We start from the raw sequence: 13,303 nt of genomic DNA, 5'->3' as shown, positions 1-13,303 counted from the left end.
TTAATTAGTGTATTCTCCAGTTTTTATCAGGCCAAAGAAAAATTTAAAAAAGAACTGAAGATTGCTGGATTTCTGTACAGTGACTTATCTGTACTAGCTTCTGATATACCGTATTTCCCACCAGAGGAAGAGGAAGAAAATTTGGAAGATGGGATTCACCTGGTAGTCTGTGTCCATGGCCTAGATGGTGAGTCCCAAAAGGGGTTCCTCCGCAGAATTCTGTACCATAAACCATTTATGATATTTATGAGTTAATTTGAGTCAGGTACTTGTTCAACTGTGTCACCAGCAACCATGGAGTGGTGGCATGTTGGTTTAGGGAAATGACATGGCCTTGTGCCCAAAGATGAGATCTCTGACACAAAAATCTTTTAAGTAAATGAAATACATAAAAAAGTGCAATAATGCAGTAATGGAATAATTAATGGAATGAAGGAAGGAAGAAATGAATAAGTAATGAATGGAACTAATGAACAAAAATAAAAGAAGGAATGGATGGATGGATGGATGGATGGATGGATGGATGGATGGAATGAAATATTAATGGGATGCATGAGTAGTTAGAATGTGTGGATTAATGAGACCCATGAGTCAATAGAAGGAGGGGAGAAATTCAGTGGATTCATTTCGAGTGGCTCAGGTTAGTGGCCCACACTATGCTGTTGCCTGCTTTTATTCATTTCTCACTTATGGGGCAACACCAGGCACTGTACCAAATTCTGGGATTGCAGAGACCCAACATGGTTCCTGATCTTAAAAAGTTCTTAATTTCGTGAGATTAGCCAATGCGGTCCAAGGGAAGAGAGAAGGGAGGGGGGAAAGGCTCCTCCCTACCCTGCCCCCTAAATGACCTAGTCCCCAGTGTCAGGTCTCTTTAGGGTTTCTGAGGTCAGTCCAAAGGCGCTGTGCTGTAAGATAACAGAACTTACCAGCTCAGCCTGGACCAAAGGCAAGAACTTGCTCCTGCCTCCCCTCGTGAATTTCAGCTTCTCCCTAACTGGCTGAAGAAAGCGATCAGATCAACTAGAGGTACGGGGTGTCTGAGTTCTCCTCAAGCTCAAGTTTACATCATAATTAATCTGAAAGCTGGAATGTGGAACATGATTGGACATCCACTTTGTATGGACTCCAGTGCATAACTAGCGTCAGGCAAGAGAAAGGACTTCCCTGCGGCGACATAGGTGACGAGTGGCAAAACCTGTGGTCACAGTCTTCTGCTGACAATTTATTAGGGTATGGTGGTGTGCTGTCCTTCAAGGACACACTCTTCTTTATACTCTTAATTTTCAACCTGGGGGCTAATGCGTTTTATTGTCTGGCCGTATGCCTTGGGTACCAGGACACTCAGTCTAATGGGTCTATTTGGTGAAGTGTCCAATAATCCAGTGGTGAACAATAGATTTTAGAGGAGGAGAAGGAGGAGGAAGTGGAGGAGGAGGAAGAAGAGGGGGAAGGGGAGGAGGGGGAGGAAGAGAAAGAGGGGGAGGAAGAGAAAGAGGGGGAGGAGGTGGAGGGGGGAGGAGGGAGGAAGAGGAGGAAGATGAAGGGCGGAGAGGCAGCAGTAGCATTGCTTTATCATATCGACTCATCAGGGGCCAGACATCCTTCGAGATACTTGACACATATGAATGCCATTGATCATCACAACCGCCCTGCAGAGTAGGTGTTGTTATTGTCCCATTATCACTGGGGAAACTGAGTCAGGGGGAAGCTAAGTGACGTGTGTAAGTTCCCACAGTTAATGTGGTTGAGCCAAGGTGAAAACCAGTGGAGCTGTGAGGCTCCAGAGCCCTTGGTTTTGTTCTGCATTATGCCAACAAGTTCATCTCTTCCCCTGTCCAAACGTCGGTCCCCATCGCCGTTTAAGTTATCTTTTACAAAGATCTTGTCAAGGGGCACCTGAGTGGCTCAGTTGGTTAAGCGTCCAACTCTTGATTTAGGCTCAGGTCGTGATCTCATGGTCCCTGGGCTCGAGCCCTGCATCTGGCTCTGAACTGACAGCATGGATCCTGCTTGGGACTCTCTCTCCGCCCCCGCCCCTCTCTTTCTCTCTGCCCCTCCTCTGCTTGTGCTCTCTCTCTCAAAATAAATAAATAGGAATTTAAAAAGGATCTGGTCATGCCAGTCCATTACTGGAAACTCTTCTTTGTAGCTGCCAGGAGATAAAAGTCCTGTCTCAGAAAGCTCCTAGCATGAAAAGCCCTGTATGTTCCTACCCTCCCCGCCATCACCTCCTGCCCTCTCCCTCCTGCGGTTGCATCAACTCCCTGCCTTTCTCAGGGATGTGTGCATCCCACACCACCGTGTCTGGTCACCCACGGCTCTCCCTCCAGTGAGCTGTCCCCGCTCAGCGCTGACTTCAGCACTTCCCAAATCCCAGCCGTTCACATACCCTTCCCCAGTTTTACTCCACCCAGGTACCTTGTACTATGACTCCAAACTTCATACTGCAATTGGCGTGTTTTTGGAATGTATTTATTTTATAAAAAGAAACGTCAGACGACTACCACAAATAAAATCCTGGAATCACTTGCCACCCAGGAGAGTAATGCTAAAAGTAATCACAGTGAAACGAAGATAATCTTACTGGAGCGGCCCCACCGTCCGAAGACGGTGCTTGAGACTCACGCGTCTGTCTCATAAAGTAAGAAGCTACTGAAGACGGACTCGATTTTAAGTGGGACTTCTGATCAGAAGGGCCGCAGACACAGTGACTTTCTCCCTCGCCAGCACCACGGGACACGTGACACGGGAGCTAGGGTCAGCTCAGCATCATGTGGCACATGCCCCTCTTATCTGATAGTGAATTAAAATAAGAAAGACCCTCAATCTCTTCCTTAAAATGAGGAAGCTTGTCAGGCCAGAGGCTTTTGTTCTTTGTTTTGTTTTTTTTTCCCCCACCATGCCTGTTGGAGAAGGAGCAGAGAAGCTTCACCAATGTTTGAACGATGTCAGAAACCTTGTGCTGACAAGTACGAGTACAGGCTTATCTACTGGGCAGAAGATCTTCAGAAAGACAAGTGATATCACACACAGGTTTTTTTATTTTATTTTATTTTTTTAGTTTTGCTTTTTAGAAGGAGAGAGAGGGAGAGTGGGGGCAGGGAAGGGGCGGGGAGGGAGGGGGGGGGGAGAGAACCTCAAGTAGGCTCCACACCCAGTGCAGCGTCCTACACGGGGCTCAGTTCCACAACCCTGAGATCATGACCTGAGCTGAAATCCAGAGCCGGACACTCAACCAGCTGGGCCACCCAGGGGCCCCACACGCGGGTTTCTTTCGAAGGTCACTTCTTCAGCTCCAGGTACATAGGTCCAGACTCTACAGGGTTGTACAGGACCCACTTGTTCAAATTCCACTTCCCAGGATATGTTTATATCAACAGAGAACCGAAGAAGTTGGTAAGAGTTCATACAACTCTTCATACAACTCTTCGTGATGTTCCCCAAAGCCCAAGATTTCTAGGCTTGTAAACACCCTCAGTGTAACACCTTGTCCGATCATATTTTCTGAGAATGTTTTGAGCTACAGCGAGTTCTCTCTCTCTCAGCGGCTGAAGGAGAGGGGACATTATCGTCCCTTACTTAGACTCCTCATGCTGAATATAAACACTTGCTACTCTTCTCTGTGAAGGCCATGTCCTGGAATGTCAGTAGGTAGCTTTAAATAAGAACAATGACGGGACCAAAGGGCCTAATTGTATTGTCAGAAATGAATAGGAAGAGGGACGCCTGGGTGGCTCATTAGGCTCAGATCTATCACTGATGGTTTACAAACTACTTTGAAACTCTGGTTATATGGTAAAATAGGTCACCTATCTATCCACCGACCAGCTTCTAGCTTTCGACTCTGCAGGGACCCGTTGGAGGAATAGGTCAAAAATCCATTAAGATGGAGTTGAGCGCCATAGTCTGCCTGAAATGTATGCCCAAAAATACTTGAATACGAAGCTTAGTCTGTTCTATTAGATGCATTCTCCACGTGATTTTTACGTCGGGTGCTGCAAGATGCCCCAGATTCCTAAGCTGTCATTCCTCTGTCCCGGTGGTCACTGGGGACCAGACGGAGTCCATGAAGCTGGCACTTGCATGACTCCTGTTCCCAAGGATGATTGTCATTTTGTTGCAGATAGAACTATGCCCCCACTGGCCGGTCTGGGGGACTTGCTGGCTGTAAGTGGCAGAACTAGACTTTGTATTAAGCAGGAACTTGAAGGAGGGACATGTAGATGTCGTATCGTGTCCCGTCAGCCAGCAAGTGGCACCCCTTGCTGTGAACAGAAGTGTCTGTAGAGGAGGAGGAGTGAGTGTATCTGTGATTGTTCTGTGTGTGGAATGTTCATGAGTCACACGGTCATGGATCAGGGAGTAATTCCCCTGAGGTAGGACTACTAGAAAGGCCGTGACCTTGTGTTGGGGGGGTGGGGGGAAGCACAGGACCTCTAGGTTGGACTTGTTTTAGCTGTTTTTATTATCTGCTTCATGAACAAATGGGACCTGGGGGGATCGGAGAAGAGGGGGAGCTGAATCCCTTGTGTGTCAGTTTTGATATGAGTAACCGTGGGTCTGGGGTGGGGGTGTCTCTCGTTTTTAGGGAACAGTGCTGACCTCCGCCTGGTGAAGACTTTCATAGAGCTGGGACTTCCGGAAGGAAAGCTGGACTTCCTAATGTCCGAGAAGAATCAGGTATGACCAAAACAATAAAAAACAAAAACAAAACAAAACAAAAAAACCCACATCAGAACTAAAAGAATCCCTCAATCATGTCCCATATGAAACCCCTAAAGTCACCCTGGTTGTTCAAGGACGCTCAGCTAGAAGGGGGGCCTGCCAGAGAGCACTGGTCAGCACTCAGATGGGCTGGGAAGAAATGAGTCATTGTTTCCTTTTGGAGGGTGCAGAAATAGTTCAGAGTGAAAAGATGTCCGTCAGGTGCCTGGGGCCTTTGGCCTCTGAGCTGTCACCCACAGAGCGTAAACGATGGGAGTGTCCCTGCGTCTCTACCGGGTGAAGGGGGCTGTCACAGGCGTAATTCAGCCCCTGTGATGCAGCCCTCATGGCAGAGGGTTTTAACCAGGGTACCCTGGGGACCGTTGGACTGGATCTAACAGAAGTCATGAGTTGGTGTGTGTGTCGGGGGTGGGGGGTGGTCACTCAGGAATGATTATGTCCCGTGACCTGTTGTCATTAGTTCTTGAAAGTTGTAAACGTCATGAGCAAGTGGATTTCCAGTACATCCCTTTAAAAGCACCCTGGTCAGGGGTGCCTGGGCGGCTCAGTCGGTTAAGCCTCCGACTCTTGATTTCGTCTCAGGCCATGATCTCACGGTTCGTGAGTTCGAGTCCCGTGTCGGGCTCTGCACTGACAGTGCGGAGCCTGCTTGGGATTCTTTCTCTCTCTCCCTCTCTCCCTGCCCCTCCCCTTCTCTCTGTCCCTCTCAAAATAAAGTTAAAAAAAAAAGCTTAAAAAATAAGCAAATGAAAGCACCCTAGTTGCTATCAGTTTTTAAACCTACTCTGTCCTCCAGAACATTTCTCATCAAAGTCTGCTCCGCCCTTGTAATTGCTACCATGTATTCAATAACCCCTGTTAAGTTAACAGTACACAGCTGAGGAAACAGGGCCTGGAAGGCTGGGGAGTCTCGAATATAGCAGCCTCTGTCTTAACTGTGATGCAAATAGTTTACCGAATCCTTACACTGCGGCTAAGGAGCAGGCTGCATGGTCCGCCTTCAGGACTTGGAGAAGACAGGTTTGCACTGGGGAAGAACCGTCCCGGGCACAGGTCCTATAAGCAGGAGAGCTGGCCTGCAGACGTGGTTCTGTCCCCCTCTGTGACACTGAGACATTGACCAGAGCGTTTCATCCCTCCAGAGCCTCAAGGACCATTGAATGGCAGGTGACAGTGAGCCAAAGGCCTTCTCTCCACTCCTCTTCTTCCCCACCCTGGTGAATACTCGTAAGACCTGTTGTTCACCTCTGGAGCTGGTGCCCCGTGCAGGTGCAGGGAGCCCATGACACTGGCCGACAGTTCCACTAGTGAGAAATGGTTTTCATGTTGGCCCTGGATCTCCCTCCCCAGAGTTCCCATCTGTTTCCGAAAGTTCACCTTTGAAGTTATATAAACCAACCTAGCCTGTCTTCCCCATGCCCGCCCTTGAAGGTTTTCAAAGACACGGATGACGTTTCTCCTCTTCCTTTGATGCCCGTGTCCTCTGACAATCCGTGTGGCGTCACTGATGGCTTTGGATCCTTCCCTGGACGTGGCCTGGGAGTGCGGTCTCGAGGCTGAGCTGGGGAGAGGGCAGGGTTTTGAGGCCAGGCAGGCTTGGGTGCGAGTCCCGGTGGCACGGGGCTCACCCTCGGAGCCCGTCTCCTCGCGGTGCGGTGGGGCCAGCAGTCAGCGGGCACGTGCAGTGCCTGGCACGCGACGTGGCGGTAGGAGCTGCCTGGTCCGTCCATCCTGCTTCTCCTGTTCGTTTCCAGCCACCCTCCTGACTGAGGGTTCTCCAGCGTCCCGAGTGTCCTCCTTAGAGCCCCGGGCTGTGAGCCCCTTTCCTTGGCGCTGAACCCCCCGCCCCCCGTGATCCCAGCACAGTTCCCAGAACGTGCCGCCGTGCCCCAGGGAAGACCCCGCCCGACAGCCGTCCCCTCTCTCCTCTTCCAGGTGGACACATTTGCAGACTTTGATACCATGACAGATCGCTTGTTGGATGAGATCATTCAGCACATCCAGCTGTACAACCTCTCCATATCCCGAATTAGGTAAAAGGAAGCCACAGGGAGTTAATGCCGGGGGAAGAGGGGTGACCTTCCTGGATGTTGGCTGCGTACAGCTTCAGCGTACTGCCTTCCGTCCGCCACCGTGACAGGCTAACTCGTGACTTACTGGGGTAGACGGCTCCCAGAGCGGAAGCGAGTGGGGGAAGAGGAACGTTGGGTAGCTCAGTAGGAAGGGACTGGGCTCCAACAAAAATCCCTCGGTTTGAACTGTTATTCTTCTAACACTCACACGTCCGAGTACCGACTGGGCCATGCAGACTCTTGCAAGCTTCCCAAATCTCGGAGCCTCTGGTTCCCCACCCGCCAGGGGGGACCAGCCCCGGTGTCCTGTGGCACCTAGCGGAACACGTCACTGCCTGGTGAGAGGTTTCCGTCTGCGCTCGTTCCCTCCTTCCGCTGTGGCAGTTAGCTTGGCTGAAATGTTTCGCGATTCAAGTGGCAGTAAATGGCTTGTGTCTTTGTGCGTTTGCCATTTGTGGACACGGTGGGGTGTCCTTCCACGGGCATTAGCCCGCTGAGGCCTCAGAGACAAAGTGTCCCTTCTATATCTCACCATGAGGAGTCAGAGGCCCGTAGAGATGAGGTGAAAGTCACAGGCCACCAGCGAGGGAAAGCAATCTTGTAGACTCCCATTCATTTCTGTACATGGCCTGTTTTACGCTCATCACGAGCAGAGGTGGGGCACTGCATACCTCTCGTGTGCTAGGGTTTCGATCGACTGGCCCTCGATTGGATGATGACGGTGTGTTGGTCCACAGATGTGTGAGTGGCCGTGTGACTGGAGCCGAGCATGTAGGAGGGTCTCAGACGGCATGAGCCGACAGCGGGCGACTCAATAAGTGTGAAATGACAGTGAGAAATGAGTACATTGAAGAGGCCGTCGGAAGTCAGGTCGTGAAGGGCCTCATAGGCTGGGCCAAGGAAATGGGGTTTCGCCCTGTGAACGAGCAGGATGGTTCAGTGCCCAGTGCGTATTTCAGAAAGCACCCCCGGGTGGCTGGGGAGGAGACACAGAGGGCACACAGGGATGCTGCAATAACGCAGAGCCCGGCCACACGCCCGCACTTCCGGCCACACTGGGCAACAGCGGCCTCGCTCCCAAGGCCTCCGTCTCAGGCGAACTGTGGCCAGAATCTGGAAACCCAGCGAGGATGGGCTAGCAGCCCCCATTCTCTTTGCCTGTTTCCCCGAATCGGGGTGGGGGAGGGAGGCGGACCCCGTGGTGCCGCCGGCCCAGCCGCTGGCCTCCTGAGGCCACGCTCACGCGCCGTTTCTGTCCTAACAGCTTCATCGGCCACTCCCTTGGCAACATCATCATCCGGTCGGTCTTAACGCGGCCCCGGTTCCGGTATTACCTCAACAAACTGCACACATTCCTGTCGCTGTCCGGGCCTCACCTGGGGACCCTGTACAACAACAGCACGCTGGTTAGTACAGGTAAGACTCGCCCAAGCCCCGTCACCCCCGCCCCCCGCTATCCCTTCGGAGCAGTGGGAAGATGAAAACAGAAGCAGGTGTTCTCCTCGATGGAATCTGGTGGCTTCAGAGCCTCTTCAGGCACGGGATGCCGAGCAAAGGCTTTGGCCTCGGAGAGAGGGCCTCTCGTTTGTGAGTCGAGTGAGCTCAGACTAGATGTGCCCCAGGATCTCATCTGTGAACAGAAGCGTGATGCCCCTGGGTCGTGGCTGGAAGAGACTGAGGCACAGAAGTGTGGAGGGGGCAGGGGGCCTGGGGCTGTTCGGGCTGTGGTGACACATCCTCACAGACCAGGTGGCTTGTAAACGACAGAAGTGTATGCCTCACAGTCTGGAGGCTGCAAGTCCAAACCCAAGAAGCAGGCAGATTCAGGGCCCAGGGAGGCCCCACTTCCTGCCTCACAGGTGGCACCTTCTTTCAGCCTTTAGCATGACGACTCTGGCCAAGACATTTTCATCTCTCTGCTACTCAGTTTCCTTCCTTTTTTTTTTTTTTAATGTTTATTTTTGAGAGAGGGAGAAAGAGAAAGAAAGTGCACGTGAACGGTGGAGAGGCAGAGAGAGAGGGAGACACAGAATCCAGAGCAGACTCCAGGCTCTGAGCTGTCAGCACAGAGCGCGACACGGGGCTCGAACTCACAAGCTGTGAGATCATGACCTGAGCCGAAGTCGGACGCTTAGCCGACTGAGCCACCCAGGTGCCCCATCCTTACTTTTTAAAATGGGGCTGTGTATGTGTGTCTGTTTGTGTGTCTGTATGGATGCATTTGAGACATGGATACGTTTATGATGTGACTGTGTATGTTGTGTACCTTTGCATGTCTGTAAACATGTGTATCATCTCTCTTTGTGTGCAGTGGTGTGTGTGTGTGTGTGTGTGTGCGCACGCGCGTGTGAGAATTGTTGAGGATTAAGCAGAAGGAAAGAAGAAACTTGCTAACACACACACGCATCACCCGTAGCCGGATTCTCTTCTTCTCACTGACACGGCCCGCAGCTTTGAGGCTCCCACAATTTCCTCTGTCCTGTCAGGTTGGGGACACCACAGAGGGTAAGGAAGCAAGGTTCAATGAATCTTGGATAGTGAGCAGACTTTCCAAGGTAGTGAACGGTGGGACACGTTTTCTGGTGCAGAAGAAATAGTGTGTGTAATAGCATAGAAGCATGGTGTAATCAGCAAACAACAGAAACGCAGGGTGACCGAGAGGGGCAGAAGATGACAGTGGTGCTCTCAGCAAAAGCCTGATGATGAAGGGCCCCGAGGGATGTGATGGGGGTGGACTGCCCAGCAGATCGCACGGATGCTCCTCAGGGGCCGGTGACTGCTGGAGCCCAAGGAAGGCATCGGGTCTCTCTTAGCAGCTAGTTTATTAAATCACGCCCCTGACAAAGACTTCAGTGGTCCCCGATCCCCCAATCCATTAGATGGCACCTTGGGCCACCCCGAGGTTCTTTGCGCCCTGCCCAGCCCCCAGCCCCCTGCCACTGCTCCCCTGACCTTGCCTGACCCTCAGGGCAGACTGGGCTGCTGACCTTCCTCACCGATGGGGCAGATCGGTTGTCTGCCTTTCCGTTATTTTAAGGGCATTGCTGGAAATGATCATGACAAATGGAAGACGGCTCCTTGGCCGTTCTCTCTGTCCTCACAAACCGGGGAAGCCATCTTTGGGTAGAAACAAGTGATTTAAACCACATTTCACTTTTTTCACAATTATAATCTTGCAATGTTCCAAAAAGAACCGCATTGTATTCATTCCCTTGCGTTTGTATGAAACTCACTTTTGTCGTGGTGATGTCATAGTCCCCATCAGCGTTGGTGCCCCCATAACCAAGGTCAGGGATAGACTCTGACATGGAAGCCTGCTTTCAGTTTGTGTGCTACGTGGATCTGTAAGGACCATTCCTACCTACAGCTCTGCGTTTGGGATTATTTCCTTTGGCTAGATTTATGGGAGGAGGTCAAATGGGCCGAAGGGTATAGAAGTGTCAGGACTCTTAATGCTGATCGCCGTATCATTTGATTTTATAACCCCGCCACGGGTACCTGAGAAAAATTTACCCCAACTTCCCAAGAATTGGGAAGAATTGCCAAATTCCCAAGAATTGCCAAAGTGCCTACTTCCCTCTTATTTTAAAATTCACTAAAAACCACAGTTTCACGTTAACCCCTCCCCAATTATTATTATTTGCCCTCTTTATGTTCTTTCTTTTGTTTTTCTTTTCTTGCATTTTTGTCTTTCTAGGCTTGTGGCTCATGCAGAAATTAAAGAAATCCGGGTCCCTTCTGCAGCTCACCTTCAGGGATAATGCTGATCTACGCAAATGTTTCCTCTACCAACTCAGCCAGAAAACAGGTGAGGGCCTTCCTCCACAGCACGTGGCTGTGGTCACGAGTGGGAGCTGGGGGTCCAGCCGTGAGACCCCAGATCACTTCACCACGGCGTCAGCATGCTCAAGGAAGGGTGTAGTCAGGAGGCCCAGCACACACAGCCTCTTCAGCTCACAGGGAGCCCGACAGCGACTCACAAACTCAGCAGCCCCCGAGGAAGGGCACCAAAGACCAGCCGAGGTGTGCGTAGGGGTCCTCTCGGCACACAGAAGCTGTGGCTGCTACTTCCTGCCAAGCCGTCTGTGCCCCAGTCACAAGCCCTGGGTCTGCTCCTTCCCAGGTCGGGATCCCCCCCACAGAAAGGGCACATAAGCACTGTCCGTTCGGGTGGGCGTTGCAGGGGGAGACAGGAGTCTGTCCCAGGCAGGGCTGAAGTCACACCTTCGCCCCCAGTGGACTAGGAGACGCACAGAGGTGTTGAAGACCCCGTCTGCGCTGTCGGAATGAGTGGAGAGCAGCAGTGGTCTGTGTGTCCAGGGAGGGAGCAAAGAGGTGACCGGGTGGCCTGCTCAGTCCTGCCGGGCAGGCCAGCCTGGCGCAGCCTCGGTCCCGTGTCCCCCTCCCCGTGGTCCTGTGAACGCTGCCCCTGCTGACGTGTTTGCACCTGTCTGAATGTGAGTCCGGCGTGGCTGCCGCCTGGTGTGGGTCCCCGGGCAAGTCCCGTCCACCGCGTGTCTGTGCCACGCCGAGCCTTCCGGGCTCCCCCCGGCCCCGGGGGCAAGGAGGGCAGAGGGGAAGCTGGACGACGGTGTGGTCGGCACAGAGAGCTCGGGAGCTGGGCTGACCCTGCAGAGCTGTCCTGAGGTGGGGCACGCGGCTGGTCCTTACGGTCCTGCCCTGTATCCGCCAGCCACTGAGGCAGGCTGGCCCCCAGAGGGTGGTCTTGGGATGTGACCTGGGATGAGAGGTCCCACCTTGCTGGAGGGGCACTGGGCCGAGGGCCTGGGGGGCAGTGTCTGCTGGCCCGTGCTGGGGTCTGAGGACGAAGGGACACGCTGTGCCGTTCGGCCCCCGTCCCAGCACCGGAGACCGGCTGCAGGCAGGGAGGCGCGTTCAGAGGCCGTCTTCCTCCTGCGGGTGACGGGATGAGCCCCGCAGGTAGGGGCTGTCCCCGTTGAGAAGGTGGAGTCAACACTGGCTTTCTTGCTCATGCACTCTGTGCCGCTGCCCAGAGAGGTTCCCTTGTCACCTGCCTGCAGCTCCCCTTCCCCCCCTTGAGAGCAGCTCTCTCCGTGCGTCCCTTCAGCATCTGTGGCTAATGGGACAGCAGTGCCACAGCCAGCTGCTCTTCCCTCTTCCCCTCTCCCGGGGCAAGTTCACAGAGTGTGTGCGAACCAGGAGGGCAGGGGGAGCCGCCTGGTGAAAGGCACCCTCCCGGCTCCTTCAGGTCTGCAGTATTTTAAAAATGTCGTGCTGGTAGCTTCTCCCCAAGATCGCTACGTGCCATTTCATTCAGCCCGGATCGAGATGTGCAAAACTGCCCTCAAAGACAGACACACGGGTAAGCCACATGTAATGTTTTTTTTAACCAACTTTCTGATTGATTGGTTTTTTTATATGGATTTTGTTTTTTCTGAAAGAGAGAGGGCACAAGTTAGTGAGGGGCAGAGACAGAGAGAGAGAGAGAGAGAGAGAGAGAGAGAGAGAAGTGGGGCTCGAACTCACAAACCGTGAGATCATGACCTGAGCTGCAGTCAGATGCTGAACTGACTGAGCCACCCAGGCGCCCCCCTCCCCCGGCTTTCTGATGTAAAAAGCCCAAGTAAATTCGTGAAATCGACAGCGCCTTTGGGCACTGGGATGTCCCCCCTCCTGGGATGGGGACCCAGCAGGCCCAGTGTTTTTCTCCAGATCCCGCTGGCCGGTTCTGCCCCGACTTCACCTCCTTCTCCCCTCCCCCCAGGGCCCGTGTACGCGGAGATGATCAATAACCTTCTGCGCCCTCTGGTTGAGGCCAAGGACTGCACTTTGATCCGACACAACGTGTTCCACGCCTTGCCCAACACTGCCAACGCCCTGATTGGTCGCGCCGCCCACATCGCCGTGCTGGACTCAGAGCTCTTCCTGGAGAAGTTCTTCCTGGTGGCGGGGCTCAAATACTTCAAGTAGTAGGGGGCGGGGGCCTTGCCGGAAGCCTGGCTATCTGCAAGAGCTTTAGCTGAGACGTCCTTGTACAGCCCGCTGCCACTCCAGGAAGAGCTCGGAGAGGAAGGCACCCAGGCAAGGAGGGTGGGGTGGGACCGGCCATTCGAGGTGCTTCCATTTTGGAGATGTGGGAAAGCTGAACCAGTATGGTAACGCAGAAGACAAGACTTTGCCCGAACCTGTCTAGCCACCTGGAGTCTCCTTCAAGATATGGAGGGAAACTATGACAAAATAAAGCAACAGAATACTTGGGAGTTGGCGAGCCCACCTTTTTATCCACCACTGGCTCCCAGAGAGATCGTTCTTGATTTACTAGGTTTGTCCGGTATGTTTCTAGCTCATAGCTTTACCATTCTGATTCAATTAAGTGCATACAAGCATTTCAGAACTCAGGTTAATCTCTGTGCAGAAGTGGAACATATTTGTGTACATATAATCCTCGATAGATTCACATGTGCCACTCGTTCGAGACAGTGCGATGCCCACGCGATCATTCTCTCCTCATGTTTTCTCAA

The 13,303-nt window shown here is 52.6% G+C and overlaps 1 protein-coding gene across 5 annotated transcripts in view; it reads left to right on the top strand.

Moving 5' to 3' along the window:
- FAM135B (family with sequence similarity 135 member B) overlaps window positions 1-13,042 on the top strand; it is a 281,950-nt gene extending 268,908 nt beyond the window's left edge. For 4 of the 5 annotated variants that reach the window (XM_045049512.1, XM_045049509.1, XM_045049510.1 and 1 more), the window contains 7 exons: window positions 21-187; window positions 4,592-4,683; window positions 6,664-6,761; window positions 8,065-8,216; window positions 10,498-10,608; window positions 12,031-12,144; window positions 12,547-13,042. In XM_045049512.1, coding sequence (XP_044905447.1) covers window positions 21-187; window positions 4,592-4,683; window positions 6,664-6,761; window positions 8,065-8,216; window positions 10,498-10,608; window positions 12,031-12,144; window positions 12,547-12,752 — 940 coding nt within the window. In that variant the 3' untranslated portion in view covers window positions 12,753-13,042. The remainder of the gene's footprint in view (window positions 1-20; window positions 188-4,591; window positions 4,684-6,663; window positions 6,762-8,064; window positions 8,217-10,497; window positions 10,609-12,030; window positions 12,145-12,546) is intronic. The other variant, XM_045049511.1, reaches the window with a different exon arrangement.
- Window positions 13,043-13,303: the final 261 nt, after the last annotated feature.

The sequence above is a fragment of the Felis catus genome, chromosome F2 (assembly GCF_018350175.1).
Source record: "Felis catus isolate Fca126 chromosome F2, F.catus_Fca126_mat1.0, whole genome shotgun sequence".
Classification (NCBI taxonomy): domain Eukaryota; kingdom Metazoa; phylum Chordata; class Mammalia; order Carnivora; family Felidae; genus Felis; species Felis catus.
Note: the sequence above shows the minus strand (reverse complement) of the source record. Positions and strands in the feature narration are given on the sequence as shown.